General features: G+C 53.8%; 2 protein-coding genes across 2 annotated transcripts in view; both read left to right on the top strand.

Annotated features, from left to right (window-relative positions):
* Nucleotides 1–2,325, top strand: part of CFAP57 (cilia and flagella associated protein 57) — a 70,058-nt gene extending 67,733 nt beyond the window's left edge. Inside the window, exon 23 of the mRNA XM_049617337.1 lies at nt 1,856–2,325. Coding sequence (XP_049473294.1) covers nt 1,856–2,070 — 215 coding nt within the window. The 3' untranslated portion in view covers nt 2,071–2,325. The remainder of the gene's footprint in view (nt 1–1,855) is intronic.
* A 10,182-nt stretch (nt 2,326–12,507) lies between these two features.
* On the top strand, nt 12,508–14,275 carry TMEM125 (transmembrane protein 125). The gene is made up of 2 exons (XM_049618859.1): nt 12,508–12,651; nt 12,904–14,275. Exon 2 carries the CDS (start codon nt 13,045–13,047, stop codon nt 13,702–13,704), a length of 660 nt encoding a protein of 219 aa, XP_049474816.1. The 5' UTR covers nt 12,508–12,651; nt 12,904–13,044; the 3' UTR covers nt 13,705–14,275.
* The last annotated feature ends 2,943 nt before the right edge of the window (nt 14,276–17,218 follow it).

Here is a 17,218-nt window from a genome sequence, read left to right as displayed (position 1 = left end):
GGTGCAGCCACACTGTATGGCACTTCCTCAAGAAATTGAAAGTAGAATACCATAGGATCCAGAAATTCCACTTCTGAGTACGTACCCAAAATAACTGAGGGTAGGGTCTCAAAGAGATATTTGTACACCCATGTCCATAGCAACATTATTCACAGTGGCCAAAAGGCGGGAGCAACCCAACACCCATCACCGGATGAATGGATAAACAAAATGTGAGGTATACATGCAAACAAATATTACTCAGCCTTAAAGTGGAAGGATTGGACACCTGCTGCAACGTAGATGGACTTGGAGGACATCGTGCTAAGTGAAATAAGCCAGACCCAAAAAAGACAAATACCGTGTGATTCTGCTTATCTGAGGTTCCCAGGGCATTCGAAGTCTTAGAGACGGAAAGCAGAATGCTGGCATAAGTGTTCTTGCAAGAGTTCTGCAGATTGATTGCACAACAATGTAAATTGTACTTAACACTGCTAAACTCTATACTTGAGAATGGTAAGATGGTACTCTTAACGATAGAGAACTAAGTGAGTGTTGATGGAGGGAGGCGGATGGGGGAGGGGCTAGGTGGCTGTTGGGTATTGAAAAGGGCACTTGTGATGAGCACTGCATGTCATATGTAAGCGATGAATCACTGAATTCTCCTGAAACTAGCATCGCACTGTATGTTAACTAAAATTTTAATTAATTAATTAATTAATTAGAATGGTAAGATGATAAATTTTAAGTTACATTTGACCATAATTTTCTTTAAAGAGTGAGGACAAGGAATTAGAGACCAAAGTTCAAAAGCCCAGGGTGGCAGGTGGGTTGGGGCGGTGGGAGGGAGGGGTCACTGAGAGTTTGCTGACTGTGGACAGGAAGTTCATCTGGGGTTGGAAACCGAGAATTTGAATCTCATATGTTACTTTTTTCAGTAGCACGCAACAGGCCAGGTGTTAATGGAGACAATGGATGGTTGGGCAATCTCGGGTTTGGGCTGTGCAGGGCGTATGGGGCAGAAGGACAAGGCATCTCGAATATCGAGGCTGCTGTCAAGAAAATGGCAGAAGAAACTCACAGTGGGTCTAACTGGATAGAAAAGGGAGTGGATCTAAAAGGAACCCATTTGGTAGGTCAAAAATGGAGCGGTCCAGGAAGAAGACATCTACATTCAGTCAGAGAACAGGTATCTTAAGGAGAAGGCTGTCAGAGGGGTGGTAATCGTTGATGGGCTACTAGAGTAGAGACATCAAAGTGCGGGGTCCTGGGCGTGATGAGGGAGGGGAAGCACAGAATGGGTGTTGACGTGGCGTGGAGGCCGGAGGACACAAATGCTGAGATTCAGCCTGTGGGGGCCAGGGAACGGGACGAGCCACGGACCCTTGCGGACGTCAGCATCACATAAGATGATGGCAGCACCTGAGACAGGAGGATGGGGGTGGGGAGTCCTCAAGGAGCAGGAGTGAGTGGCCAGCCCAAGAGGTGCCAAGAGTCTGGCTCCTGGCACAGGAGTTTTATGTGAGGAGGAAGGCTGGGGGCTTGGAAGCCAACCTAGGTCAGCAAGACAGCACCACCCTGCTTGGGGAGTGGGGAACAGGGGAATGAGCGGGAGCCACTGGAGGGGCTCAGGAGCCAGACTGGGCTGAGGTGTTGCCCAGCATTTGTGTCTCACTCTGAAATGTGTCTCTTCACTCCTCCGGGTCTGCTACACGGTGAAATGGCCCATCTCTACCCCTGGCATCTGGGACTGAGTGTCTGTCCCTTAAGTGCTCATAACTATTTGAGGAGACAGGAGAAGAAAGAGGGATACGCTGGTTTCAAAAGAGCTTTGTGGCAGCCCAGGCCCACATTAGTCCTGCTCTATCCCTTCCAGTGCCCAGTGAGGCCATGCCCAGCATCGCTCCCACCATGAGACTGAATGAGCAACAAGAAACTGGGAGAATCATCGAAATGCAACGCCTAGAAATCCAGCGCCTCCGAGAGCAGATCCAAGAGCAAGAGCAGGTCCCAGGCTTCCACCCGCTCTCTGTCGTCCGGCTTCCTTCCCTCCTTGAGTCAGAAGTGGACTTTGAGGTGCAGACCAAGTGACCCCCTCTGGTAAGCCATCTGCAGTTGCATCAGAGGAAGCCCTGTGCCTCTGTCCCCTGGCCGGCTCTGGGCTGCAGTCCCTGCAGCACTGGCCACACCAGCCTCTTTCTCCTGCCCTGGGGAACTTGGGACGTGGTCAGAATAAAGATGTTTGTCCACAACCAGGTCCAACTCTCTGCTTAGTCAGGGAGCCAGGGAGCGAGTAGAGAGAGAGAGGACCCTGAGGAAGTGAGGGGGCGGGGGGCTCAACTCATCCCAAGCCATCGCTGCTTGTCCCGGTCCAGGCACAGGGCTGCCTGTCACTGCGTAGATCACACTGGACTTGGGCCTGGCCTCCTGCCGCCCCTCTGTCCTCTCTGGGCCCCCGGGATGGGGCTGCCTGCTCCTACCCTAAGTATCACTGCCTGCCGCTTCTGAGCTGGCTTCCTCCCCTGCCAGCCCAGTCAGGACCAGACAAAGCCACCGACGTTTTCTTCTCCTTTATGAAGCATAGTGAGATTTTCTGAGGATTTGTACATCTGTGCAAAGATGACAGTAAAGTAATGAACATGGCAAAGTGACTAGAGTTCCCCCAGGCCTTCCATCCCCTGCTGACCCTGTGGTGAGGACTGTAAGCAGAGCTCTATTTACAGAGGGTTCTCTTACACCCATGCACTCTGTGCACTCTACACTGGTCATTCTTGTTCTGCAGGGCCCTGCCCTGCTCCTTCATTTGAATGGAGGTGGGGGGAGGGTACCTCTTCCCCTAAGCCACCGTACTGGGCGCCCCAGTCACACATACCAGGAAAAGTGACATTTTATGCACTCGAGCAAAGGAACATAACCCAGATGTCCTTGTCTTCTCCCACCTTCAGAGGCCAGACACCCTTCTAATATCCAAATAGCAAATATTTAAGCCCCTGGTCTCTGCTGGTCCCTGCTGGCTGTCTTACACCTGGCATCTCCAAGACATTTCCCCATCTTCCCCAATCTGCTTTACCCCAGCTCTGGGCACTGCTCTTGGGTTAGTTTTCACAGCGAGAGCTGAGACGTAGCTGTCACGCCTGGCAAAGCTCTCCTGAAGCCTGGGGAGATCAGAAGGAAGGCTCACAGCAGAGGCTACCAAGCAGTCGACGTGGGACTCGCTCCTTAGCAACTCCCTGACCGCCACCCCTAGCCCACACCCTGTCACAGTGGCCAGCTCCTCCCCTCCAGACCACTGTGTACCCAGCATGTCCTCTGCTCTAGGAGACCAGGCTCAGAGAGTAGGGAAAGATTCAGGCACCCTCTAATTGATTCAACCACAGAGATGACAGCCCATTACATTATCATGCCCGGCAGGTGGGCTCCTCTGGGACACAGATTTCATTCCGAACTAGCATATTGGCTTTACCTTTGCAGAAGAAACTAACTTGAAATGAGATCAGGGAGGTCAGCGGGGCTAGGTGCTGCAGGGTTTAAAGGTGCGTTACAGATATGACTCTGTCCAGAGGCCAGCACAAAGCCACCGAGAGCCACTGCCCTCCACTTCCTGGCTCTTGCCACACTGGCCTCCTTCCAATTCTTATAAAAGTTCAAGTTCTTCCTTGCCTCTGGGTCATTCCACATACTGTTTTCTCTGCCTGAAATGTTCTTGTACCCACACCTCACTCAGTGAACTTCATCCTTCAGATGGTAGCTGAAATGTCACTTGCTCACAAAGGTAGTCCCTGATCCCTCCTTCCCCATGTAGATTACACGCACCGTATTGTTTACCTTCAGAACCTTCACTCTAACATACCCATTTGATGGTGTGATGCTGCCTCTCTTCCTAGGCTCTTGGTTCCATGGCTGTGTCTGTGTTTAAAGCTGTCTTGGGTGTTTGGGTGGAGTATTGATGAAGGGACCTGACAGTGGAGGCAGGGGGCTGTCGGGAAGACACCATGGCTAACTACAAGTAAGAGGACAGCTTCTGGGACCCAGATGGTGGCAGCAGAGATGCAGAGATGTGAATTTTTCTTTTTTTTTTTTTTTAAGTTTATTTATTTTGAGAGAGAGAGAGCTAGTCAGGGAGGGGCAGAGAGAGAGGGAGACAGGATCTGAAGAGCACTCTGTGCTGAAAGCAGAGAGCCCGACGCGGGGCTCGAACTCGCAAACCATGAGATCATGACCTGAACCGAATTCGGATACTCGATTGACTGAGCCACCCAGGTGCCCTTGAGAAGTGAATTCTTCTGACTTCAGGACTGAGGGAGTTCACCCAGCACAGGGAGAGGGAGGAAGACTCGGGAAGAAGGCACCTGCGGAGAAAACTGGTTGCTCTTCAGCCAGAAGGAAATTCACTGTGGCTGGATGCAGCAACATTCAAATGACACAGTTTTCAACCTAAAAATGCCTTAGAATCAAGTCATCACATTTCACCTACAAGATGGGCCTTAGGGGAGGCGCCTGGGTGGCTCAGTCGGTTAAGCCTCCGACTTTGGCTCAGGTCACGATCTCGCAGTTTGTGAGTTTCAGCCCTGTGTCAGGCTCTGTGCTGACAGCTCAGAGCCTGGAGCCTACTTTTGATTCTGTGTCTCCCTCTCTCTCTGCCCTGCCCCTACTTGCGCGCGCTCTCTCTCTGTCTCTGTCTCTGTCTCTCTCAAAAATAAATAAACATTAAAAAAAAAAAAAAAAAGATGTGTTAGGTTACAGATGAGGAAATCAAAGCCAGGAAGAGTGAAATAGTTGGTACAGCGTCATCCCAGCAGGGCCGGACTCGCAGCCCAGGCTGTCCATGGCCTCCACATCCCAACCACATTAAGCCTGCTCTGGAGAAGCACCAGACAGAACCTGGACCAGGTGTGGAGGTCATAGGAGTGTGACGCTCCACAAGTCTAACCCAGAAGTAGAGGGAGCTGATGCCTCCCAAACTAGGCTCCCCTGAGTCCAGTGGCCGAGAAGGAGGTGAAGGCAGAAGGAAACGGAGAGCCCCATCCCAGCAAAGCCTGGCACTTGGGCCAGCAGGTCAACAGGGTGTTTCCTCACTTGCCCAGGGAGCAGGCAGATGGCCTCTTGTTGGCAAATTTGCAGCCAGAGGTACAATCTTGCTGTTTTATGCTGGTCTCAGCCTATCAATAACCAACGTTGTGGCTAGACTCACCCTTGTGGTTCTTACTATGATCCCAAGACACCCTTCAGCAACCACCATCAGGAAACTTTGAAAAAAATAAAGCTTTATTACTTACAGGGCCTGGAAATGATACATCTCACCTGGGGCCACACAGCAAAGTCGTGGGGAGGGAGGGAAGGAGAGAGAGGAGGGAGGGAGAGAGAGAAAGCCATCTCACAGGCCTGGGATTCTGCTTTATTGGGGTCAAGTGTAAGGCCTAGGGTTTTGTGGGCTCACTATTTAAAACATAAGAGTGGGAATTTGAAGGGTAGGGAGGGGGGCGGGGAAAGTGGCTCAAAGGGTCAGTTATTAAAATCAACCAAGATCTCAGAGACAAAGAAACCTCAGTGGCTGCCAATGTGTTTTTTTGAGACAGTCCTCTGTGAAGTGGATGCCTCGGAGATCAAAGGAGAAGTCAGGCTCTCTTGTTACAAAGAGAAAAGTCACTGTCAGGGTTTAGCTACACCAGTTTGCCTCCCATAGTCTATCCTGTGCGTTCCCACCTCAAGCTGTTGGGTGGCCCTGACGGGGGTGGCCGCTGCACTGAGACCTCCCTTCACTTTGCCTATCCTGACTCTAGGGGAGGTTCTCACCCCACTGGTGAACCTCCCCCTTCACAGGGTCCCTAGAGCCAGTTGACCCCCTCATTGACAGAGTGGGCCTGGCAGTCACCTCCTCCTACAGGACTCTACTGTCACCCAGGTGGCTAGGCATCGGCATACGAACTCCACTCTTGTTCTTCTGCTTGTGGTCCATTGTTAACCTAGGGAGTCATTCATTTATGGTGGGACAGCTGGTGCTTTTGGATGACTATCCTCTTTCTGAGCCCCAGACACCCATTGGCTCCCCTGTCCTTCTTCTAGACCATATGCATCGGCTGTGGCCAGACAGGGTGAGCTCCCAAGCAAGCCTCCCCTCACCATCCTGTTCTCCTGGCACTGAGGACCCTGCCTCACAGGAGGTCCTAGCATCAGCATCTACCTTTCCCCACTGCTTTTTACACAAGGCATGACCAGTCCTTACCCGACAGCTGCTCCCAGGAGGTGTCTGAGGAGCCCCGGTGGGCCTGGGCATATGTGTGTGTCCAGGTAGGACTCCCTTGCCATCACTGCTCTGGATTTGGAAAGATCAGAGAGAAGGATGTCCGGACCAGGGGTGGGGTTCCTTCCCCCGGAGCTGTGTGGGGGCGAGCTCCTCTAGACCATTGGAGGTTCAAGATCCACTTATGCTTTGAGCACACCTAAGATACCGACTCCCCTGAGCTGAACTGGAATGGGAGCCGATGTATGAGGAGGTGACCCTGCTGTGTGCCAGGCAGCAGGAAGAACTAACATTCCCGATCCCCCACGATGACCAGTCAGATATAGGAATGTGTACCTGTTCATGTGGGATTTGGCAGGGGTGCTGGGTGTCCACTAGGACTTAACCTAGCCCCTACTGTGTGTACTGATGTAATAAATGTATTAAAAGTGGGACTGGGAGAGTCCAGTTCTGAACAGAAGAACTATGGATGCCCTTCTTTAGCTACAAGTAGCAAAACCCAACTCCAGCCAGTTTAAACCACAAGGGAAATCACTGGGCTGGGGGCGAGAAGGGGGGGCGGTCTTAGGGAATCTCAAGACAGAGATACAATCAGGCCTCAAAAGAAACTTGCACCAGGGCCTGGCTGGACCACCCCTCCTTCTCTTGTCCTTCCCCCTTCTCTGCAGACCACTTTCCATCCCCAGTTCAGCTGGGGCTAGGTACTTCAGCATCTCATTAGTACATGCCCCAAAGCTGAAATGGAATCTCTAGTCTGATTTTAAAATGCCAAAAGCAGGGGCGCCTGGATGGCTCGGTCGGTTGACCTCCGACTCCAGCTCAGGTCATGATCTCACAGTCTGTGAGTTCGAGCCCCGCATCAGGCTCTGTGCCAACAGCTCAGAGCCTGGAGCCTGTTTCAGATTCTGTGAATCCCTCACTCTCTGACCTCCCCCGTTCATGCTCTCTCTCTGTCTCAAAAAAATAAACGTTAAAAAAAATTTTTTTTTTTAATGCCAAAAGCAGGGGGAGAGCCTGGGTGGCTCAGTCGGTTACCATCCGACTTCGGCTCGGGTCATGATCTCAACAGTTCATGGGTTTGAGCCCTGCGTCGGACTCTGTGCTGACAGCTCAGAGCCTGGAGCCTGCTTTGGATTCTGTGTCTCCCTCTCTCTGCCCCTCCCCTGCTAGCACTCTGTCTCTCAAAAATAAATAAACATTAAAAAAGAAGAATTGATTATATTATTTAATCACACACACAACTAAGTACTATTGTCCCTGTTTTACAACCGAAGAGAATGAATTTTTCTAAGGTTACAGAACTGGAGCTGGGGCTTGACACTTCAAGGTCAATCTAGCTCCAAAACCAATGTTCTATTCCAACATTCATTCATCATGCACTCCCTGAGCACCTGTTATATGCCAAGCCCATTCTAGGAGCAGGGAAGATACCATGAGTCAGACTCAAATCCCTTCCCTCATGAAGCTTACATTTTCGGGGAGTAGAGAGCCAACATTCCAGACAGGTAAGAAAAATATATAGCATACGGGGCAGTGAGAAGTGCTACAGAGAAACATAAGAGAACAAAGGAAATAAAATAAGGAAAAGAGATAGGAAGTATGGGGAAGGCTGTGATTTTAGACAGAGTTGCCGGGAAGACCTTCTCCCTGAGAAGGTGCTGTTCGAGCACATTCCTGAAGGAAGGTGCAGGAAGGAGTCTTGGGGAGAAAAAGCATTCCAGGCAGAGGGAATAGCCTGTGCAAAGTCTCTTAACATGAGCAAGCCGGGGAGGGAACTCAGAGAGGGCCTTAGGATGGGGGAGGACTGTTTCTCTGCGGAAGAGGACCACTGGAGGCGTGCAAGCACAGTAATGACATTACCTGCTCTGCCTTAGGAGAGGGTCACTCCAGCGACCAGGTTGGCAGTAGCCTTCGGTAGGAATGTGGCAGAGGCAGGGAGACTGGGCCACAGGGCCTCTCTTTTGAGAGGCAGGCCTCTCAGAACTCCCACCATCTAATGAACCAGCTAGAACCCACATTTTGCACTCTGTGCCCATGGCCACCTCCTACTCTTGGCTTTCACTGTTGCCCATCTGAGCTGCCCCCACAGCCTCTGCTTTGGGGACACGGTTCAAAAGCCCTGCAAGGAGCCTGCCTGTCCGCTTGAACTCCAAGTTACTTGATAAGACCCAGAATAAAAACAAAGACACACAATCCATGTTTAAACTGAGGAAGTTTTAGGCTTTGTTACCCCTACCCAACAAGTTTTTTTCAAACTTCCCAGGGGAAAGGGAGGGAAAATTTCATGAGTTCCCCTGCCCCAGCTCCATCCAGGACAGCTAGACCATGGCTGGCTGGCTGGGCTAACCCCTCCTTGGGACCAGAAGGATAAATAATTGCTAGACATGAGCAAGAGGAGTACACAGAGGTGAACCCTACCCGGCCCCCCTCCCCCCACCCCACTTCCCAGTTCCTCCCAGGGCAAAGGACACCTTTACAATGCTTCACAAAGTGACACAGTCACATGGTTGTCCCTGAGATCCAGCCTGCCCCAACTTTTCCTTGAGGGGAAGAACCATCTAGATCTGCACTGTCCAGGAAGGGAGCTGCGAGCCACATGTGGTGATTGAGCATTTGCAGCATAGCTAGTATGAACTGAGATGCACAAAATAACGGACTGAAATAGCTCCTTAATCATTTGTATATTAAAATGCAAATATTTGGGGGTTGAACAAAAATTGTAAGATATTTTCACCTTTTTTTCCCTACCTTTTTAAAGTGGCTACTAGATTTTAAATTACACATGTAGCTCATGTTCTATTTCTATTCGACAGTGCTGCTCTAAGGTTGTGACTGGCTCCCCCAGCATCTCCACAGAACGAAGCTAAGACGGGTCAAGAATAATTATTTTGTTGGGGCACTTGGGTGGCTCAGCCGGTTAAGCATCCGACTTCAGCTCAGATTATGATCTCTCAGTTCATGAGTTTGAGCCCCGCGTCAGGCTCGGTGCTGACAGCTCAGAGCCTGGAGCCTGCTTCGGATTCTGTGTCTCCCTCTCTCTCTGTCCCTCCCCTACTTACAATCTGTCTCTCTCTCTCTCTCTCTCTCAAAACAAGTAAACATTAAAAAAAAATTTTTTTAAGAATTATTTTGCGAGCAAAGAATGGGAAGAAGACTTTGATTTTGTTTTTCTTGTCTATTCCATCCATATCAGAAGGAGAGAGAATAAGGGGTGTTACAAGGGGCTCCACCCAGGAGACAGGGGACAGTCTACAACCACCTCCGAGCAGGCACCCTTTCCCCACCCAAAGCATGTGCGGTGGGTGGTGCTGGATTCCCTATTAGAAGCAGAGCCCTGGCCACGTCTCTGGTATATTTCGGAATCCTCCAGGGGCACCGCAAGTGAGTCCAGAGCCTTGCCATGGCGTCTACGTCCCTGTGCAACCCGCCAAACTTGCCCTTCCAGCATTGTCTTACACGCTCCCTGCATCTATCACCTCACACATTCATTTCTCCAGCAAATATTTATTGGTTACCTCCCATGTGCCAGGCAAAATGCTGGCTTCTAAGGTCATGATGGTTAGCAAAACGGACACTAAGGCCACCGTGTGTGGGGGGATGTGGGGGGGTGACCAGTAAGTAAATAGGGGCAATTACAGCACATGCACCAAGAGCAGCTGTGGGGGAAGCACAGGGGTCATGGGTGCACCAGAGAAACCTAAACCGGCCTCAAAGTCCGAGAGGGCTTCCTGGAGGAGGTGACATCACAGTTAAAGAATTCGAGTTGGCCACACGGAGCCTGGGTGGCAGGATGTACCCCATGCAGGGGAACTCTGAGTTCAAAACCCAACCAGAAGGGCAAAACAGTGGACAGAGCATGCAGAACTGAATGACATGACATGCAATCTGGCTGGATGGCAGGGGGCCAGTGGCAAATGACTGGTCTGGTTGTAGATGGCAGGGGCTGTATGAGCCCTGCAAAGGAGTGTGGCATATATCCTGAAGTGTTGATTCTGCAAGAGTTTTAAGCAGGGGAGCTCTGGTGTACTCCTGAAAAGCCTTTACCCCTCCTCCTCCTCCTCCTTCTCCTCCCTTCCTCCTCCTCTTCCTCCTCCTCCCCTCTTCTTCCTCTCCCTCCTCCTCCTCAGGGGGGGCTCCCATCCCACCTCCTCCAGCAGGAACCACATCCAGGAGGCAAGCCTACTGCAGTCACACACTTGGGGCTTTAAGGAGACTGAGCAAGGGGCTTGTAGGGACTCCAATCCAGGGATGAGTGTACTGGGACTGGGTTTGGGGACCAGCTGGTGTTGGAATTTGGGGCCGAGGCAGGATTTTAGTTAGGGGTTGGGACTTGGGGGCTGAATTGAGGGACAAGAGTCAAGGTTGTGGTCTAGGACCTAATTCCAGAATTTGGAGCTGGGGTTGGGGTGAGGAACTGGAACGAGGTTTCAAGCCAGATTTGGGGTCGGGATCTGGAGTTGGGACGGGAATTGGATTTGGAAATGGGGCTGGGGGTTGGGGCTGAGATGTGGGGTAGGGGTTGCAGCCGAAGCTAGGAATTCTAGTTAGGGTTTGAAACTGCAGCTGGGGTCGGGGTTAGGTTTAGGCTGGAATGAAAGTTAAGTTGGGCTTGGAGCCAGGGGATGGGTCAGGGTCCAGGCTCTGGGGCAGATAGACAACATTCCTCCAGCTACCCAGATCTGGGAATTGTGTTCGAGCCCTAACAGCAGTTGACAGAAGCCCCTCCCTTCCCAGGAATGCCTCAGCCCAGCCGAAGGAGCTTTGCCACGTCAGCCAATCGGCTCAAGCCCTGCCTTGGAAACACCTGTTGATCCCCCTCCCCCCCCCCACACACACCCGAGAGGCTCACCTGGACGCAGGTTAGGCAGGTGAAGCGCCTCCCCGGAAACGAAGCTGGAGCACCCCACCTGCCTGGCCCAGCCTGCTCTGGTCGGATCCAGCACTTCCAGGTTTCTTGTGAGTGCCCCATGGTCCCCTGACCCCCACCGCCCCCACTCTCTCCCACTGGCGCTTCCTGACAACCTCCACCCCACCCCCGGCCTGGCCCCACTGTCCCAGCACACCTGTGCCAGCACTTTCCGACCCCGTGAAGTCACAGCCCTGAGGAATGCCGGGACTGACTCCAGGTCCCCTCCCACGGCCCCTCCCCCACCTCCCTTGGGGGCATCTGCACCTGCTCCTCCCACCTCAAGTGCTAGGCAGCCCCTGGAGTGGGGCTGCGAAGGACCAGTAACCTCATCAGAGGTGTAACCCATGCACAGCCACATTAATCATATTCCGGGACCGATCCAGGACCTGCATCCTATATGAAGCAGGAGTCCTCTCCTAAATTAAAGAGGAGAACATTGTGTTCTCTTATTCAAAAAGCACGCTTTGGGCATCTGTGCGGGCCCAAGAATTCCCACTGGAGATTTGAAATGGCCGTGTCAACTGACTCGCCCCCATCCTTCAAGAAAATGTTACTGTCCTCACTTCTCAGATAAGGAGACTGAGGCTCTAAGAGGTGAAGTCATCCAGGGCTTCTCTGACCTTCCCCTGAGCCCCTCTTCTGACTAACCCACATCCAGCATTTATCACATACACACACCTGCTGTAAACTCGGGCTCCTTGAGGGCAGAGACCACAGCTGCTTTATTTCACCCAGTTTGAGTCATGCTGACTGGTCTCTAGAGGACATGTTAAAAGAGTGACCACCGTCAGGTCCCTTGCCCAAGTCCCATGGGTGGTAAGAACAGCGGCTGGGGTTCCAGCACAGAGCCCTCCTTCTCCCTTTGCGCCACTTTAGAGAAATCATGGAGGAGGATGTCATGGGGGATTGGTGATGGGGAGAACGGAGAAGAGTGGGAAGCAGGAAGATGGGTGTGGAAGAGGGTGATGAGGCAGGAGCCATGGTGATGGAAACAGGGACTGGATGGGGAGAGGTTTGCAGGTGGCCTCCCTGGGATTACACTCCACAAGGAAGTAAGGAACATGAGAGGGGGAGGAGGTCTGGGCTAAGAGCCTGGGATGCGACCCGTTGCATCAGAGGTGACTGTGGAACATCCAGGTGACAATTGGCTTCGGGGTCTGGAGCTCAGGAAGGAGATCCAGGTTTGAGGGAGAAAGCGATTAGGGCACCAGCGGCTGTGGATGGAAATCAGATGAGATGTTGGGGAAGGAGAGATCTAGGGGTTAGATCCTGACCCACAAGAGAAGTAGCCGCAGCCCCGAGAGAGAGAAGATTCAGGGTCAGGCTGCTGGTTCCAGAAGAGTTAAGTCATTAGCCCCCTCCCTCCCCACAGCCCTCCCCCCAGGAGCCAGTGGTGACAGCTGAGGCCATGTGAGTCGGATCCTGAATGAGGCTTTATCTCTGCTCTTGGTCCCATCATCCACTGTGGCACCAGCTCCTTCGCCAGCCGGGATGGGACAGGCAACTGAGAGAGCCCGGAGAGGTCAGGGGCCGGGCCAGGGGCTTCCCTGGAGGGGTGGGAGGTGTGCTACGTGGGGGAAGTACCCGGGGTCATTGGAGAAGCATTCCCAAGTGGCAGTGGGGGGGGCGAGGGGAGGCGGCGGGGGGAGGCCGTCAGGGGACACTGGGGTGGATTCCCTGGGATCATCCCCAAGGCTCCCAGGAGAGACCATAAAGGCCGAGCGGGCTGGGGAGGTGACAAGTGCGATTCCCCCCCCCCCCCCCCCCCCCGCAGGTGATGGTGGCCATACCCTGGACTGGGAGAGGAACAGGACTCTGGGCCTCTAGCTGCCGAGCTGGTGGGGGGGGGCTCTAGGCCATGACCCGCACCCTCTGACCCCTGATACTGACCTCTGTCCTCTGCCCCGCCCCCTCTATGCCGGAAGGAGAGGCTCAAGCCCCGCCGGGCGGAGGGCCGCCCCCGGACGCTCTGGCGGAGCAGGTAGAGCTGTGGTGGTCCCAGCAGCCCCGGCGCTCGGCGCTCTGCTTCGCCGTGGCCGTGGCGCTCGTGGCGGGCTGCGGGGCGGGTGGCGTGGCGCTGCTGTCCTCCACCAGCAGCCGCTCGGGCGAGTGGCGGCTGGCGACGGGCACCGTGCTGTGCCTGCTGGCCCTGCTGGTCCTGGTCAAGCAGCTGATGAGCTCCGCCGTGCAGGACATGAACTGCCTCCGCCAGCCCCACCACGTGGCCCTGCTGCGGAGCGGCGGCGGGGTGGACGCCCTGGTCGTGCTGCTCAGCGGCCTGGTGGTGCTGGTCACCGGCCTGACTCTGGCCGGGCTGGCCGCCGCCCCGGCCCCGGCCCGGCCCCTGGCCGCCATGCTGTCTGTGGGCATCGGCCTGGCCGCCTCCGGTGCGCTCTTGCTGCTGGGCTTGCTGCTCTATCAGGTGGGCGTCAGTGGACACTGTCCGCCTCTCCGTGCGGCCGCCCCCTCCACCCACGCCCACCACGGTGGCGACGGCAGCATCTTCAGCATCTCGGGACGGTTTTCTGCCGGGCGGCGTCATGAGACCACGTCCAGCATCGCCAGCCTCATCTGACCGAGCCCGAGTTCCCCTGCCCGCGACCTGCCTCAGCGTCCACGGCGCCGTGCCAGGGTGGGAGTGGGTGTGAGTGTGTGCTTGCACGCGCACGTGAGTGCGTAGGTGTCCCCAGGACCGTCCGGCCCTCCGTGGGATTGCGTGACGCGTGTACGCACACATCCATGCCACAGGAAGGTGGAACTGGGGGCTTGTGGCCGTGGAACTGTCAGAGTCTACCCGTCTCGACCTGGGGCCCCTGAAGATTCTTGGCCCCTGTTCCCAGCCCCCCTCAAATCCAACCTGCCTTGCAACACCTATCGGAGATTTCCGGGAGCGACTGTCCTACCCCAGAGACCATACCGGTGACTTCACTGAGGAGAGTACCCGGTGACAAAGTGCAAAGAACGCGGGCTCCACAATGTGACAGGACTGGATTGGAATCCCCCACCTGCTGGGGGGCCTTGGGCAAGTGACTTAACCTCTCTGAGCCTCAGTTTCCAGAGAGTCACGGTCGTGGTCGTGGTAATCGATTGTGAGGAAGGACTGGGCACGTGGCAGGTGTGCAATAAAACTGGTGGCCGTTGTCACTGTCGCTGTCGGTACCTCACCATCTCACCTAGAAACCCTCCCCTCCCCCTCGGCTTTCCCCTCCCCGACAACCACCGCTTCCAAGGTGCACACTGCCTACCTCAAGCTGACAAAAGGTACCCTGACGTGTCCCCTATCAGGCCTGTGATTTCTCCTCACAGGTATGAGGAAGCTGGAGGGGAGAGGGGGTGAGGGAAGGGGGGTGGGGAGGAGCGTGGCCTGAGTCCTTCACATTTGCTCCTGTGCTGGTTCAAGATGAAGTCTTAAGTGCCGGGGTTTTATCAGCTAGTTTCTCTGGAGGTTGCCACTCCCTACCCCACCTCTGGAATCGGATCGTCCTGGCCTATGTAGTAGCTGCACCTGCTGGCCTTCCTCCGGGCCCTCCCGCCCCCACCCCGGGTATGGGAGGGTTGTTTGAAACCCCCCCTGGGCGGTAAGAGTCACTGCCAGCTTGGGGTCAGCCCCAGGATCTCCCATCTACGGTGCAGAACGGCCTATGTGGCACCCAGCACCTTCCACCAGGACAGGAGCTACGGTTAGTTTCATCACTCCCTGCTTCTCGAGGTCAGATGCCATGCAGCCCCGCCAGGGCACCAAGATGGGCTGGGAAACCAGACAGGCCTCCAGGGGGCCCCAAGTGTGGAGATACAGGTTCTCCAACAGGAGGAAATTGCTTTCAGGAGTCAAGACCTAGGGGGCCTCCTGGAGAAAACGCAGAGCAGATGGATGAAGGAAGGGTGTTGCCAGCCAAGGAGGGAGCAAGGTGAGTGAGAAGAAGAGGGCATGTCCAGGAGGACAGTGGAACCTCTCCCCAGGACCCGTGGCATCTCAGACCCCACGTATTCAACATCGGATCCCCCTCCTCATCCTGAACCAGCTCTTGTCCCACCCAGAGGGGGCGGGGGGGGGCACCCTTCACCCAGCACCTGGGTTAGAAAGCTCGGTTGTGGTCCCAGACGGCACCCTGCCTCCCTCCTTATCCTGTGTCCAGTGAACATCACCTGCGGACTTCCCCACAGATGTGTGTGCGGTGCTCAACCCTCCACACTCACCCCCCAGCGCCCTCTCCATCTCTGCCTCATTTGTGCAGCCTCCCGCCTGGGGTCCCTACTTTTGCTTTTTTTTTTTTTTTTTTTTTTTTAATGTTGGTTTATTCTTGAGAGAGAGTGTGAGCAGAGAGAGAGGGAGACAAGAGGATCCAAAGATCTGTGCTGCCAGCAGAGAGCCTGATGCAGGGCTTGAACTCACAAACCATGAGATCATGACCTGAGCTGAAGTCAGACGTTTAACTGACTGAGCCACCCAGGCGCCCCTCTTTTCTTCTTCAGTTCACCTCTCTCCCAAGCCCAACACATACACCTGAGCCACAGTGACTGTTAGGGAGGTATTGGCGGGCAGAGGGGTGGGGTGGAAGGACATGACCACCTGTTCACCCATGAGCCGGACCCAGGTGATGGGAGGCTCCTCACCCCTTCCCCTGTCCTTGGAATGTCTGTCCCACTTGCCTTTCTGGCTCCGAGAAGCTGCCCCAAGGATAGAGCCTTGAGACAATGATACAGCATTGAGACTATCTGGACTGTACATGAGATGGAACCCAGTTAAGGCCTCTATGTAAACTTTTAAGATATGAGAGGCAGGTGCAGCGGTCTACTCGATTTGTGGCCACTCAAGACAAGCCTCTAAGGGAGTTTCCTTGCCTGTTACACCTGCCAGTCACCACTCTGGAGTGGCCTCTGTCTTCGGCCTCTGTCTGACCTCCATGTACCAGGGCCAGCTTCAGATTACACCCGGGAAGCTCCAAGTTGCAACCCAGCACTGTCCTAAAACAAAGTCCTTCCCCGTGCCCCCACCACACGCAGGCTACTGTGCAGGATCCCCGACATGATTCGGCCTCCCTCACCCTCCAAGCACCCCATGAGCCAGCCTCACGGAACTGTTGTGACCTCCGCATATTCTCACTTCTCCCGGCCTTTGTGTGCTCTCTTCTCCTTTCCTCCATACCCTTCAAGACCCGGTTCTCCAGGCCTCTTCCCAACCCTCTCCTCCTAAACTGATGAGTTGTCTGTTTTCTGTGCCTGTCCTTGTAATTGTAGACACCAGTCTGCAATTCTTTCTCTGTGTGCCTGTCTCCTTAATCAGGTGGTTGGCTCCTCCTGGGGGGATTTGGGTCTTGCCCATCTGCACACCCCTTGTTCCCAAGGTGGGCCTGACACATAGCAAGTGCTTTGCTGCATGGATGAAGGACTCAGCTTGGTTGGAAGGCAATGTGTATGCAAGGATCAGGGAAAGACCCACCTAGAATAGGAATGGGTAGGAAACTTAGGCCACTGTCCCCACTGTTGGCCCTGAATCTTTCTGCCTCCCCACAAATTCTCAAGAGGAATCTATCTTTATCACCAGCTACAGGGCCACCGGAGAACCCCACACTGCCTCTCCATCCTATAATATGGGGTGAAATGCGATTTCTTTTCAGCTAAGACAGGGTTGCTCTTTCAACATATTTGCTTTAGAAAACTAAAGGAAGGAGCACCTGGCGGGCTCAGTTGGTGGAGCATGCAACTCTTGATCTCAGGGTTGTGAGTTTGAGCCCCATGCTGGGCATAGAGATTACTTAAAAAAAATAAAATTAAAATAAAATAAAAATAAAATAAAATAAATAAAATAAAATAAAATAAAATAAAATAAATAGAGCGCTTTAAAAAAAACCTTAAAGAACAAAAAACAAAACACCTAAAGGAAAACAGAAACACAGACGCCTAGAGAAGGGGGAAGGGACGGGTTACATCACACAAATGTCTAGATCAGCAGCTACTGCAGGCAGGGCCTTTGTTGAGCTTTCCTGGGAAAGATGCCAGATGAAGAATATGGCCCGTGGCCCCAGAGGGCTGTTCCAAAGGGCAGTGGAAGTCAGCACCCACACACCCAGCTATAACATGGGTCTGGG

The sequence above is a fragment of the Panthera uncia genome, assembly GCF_023721935.1.
Source record: "Panthera uncia isolate 11264 chromosome C1 unlocalized genomic scaffold, Puncia_PCG_1.0 HiC_scaffold_4, whole genome shotgun sequence".
NCBI classification, from domain to species: Eukaryota; Metazoa; Chordata; class Mammalia; order Carnivora; family Felidae; genus Panthera; species Panthera uncia.
This window is presented reverse-complemented; position numbering and strand designations above follow the sequence as displayed.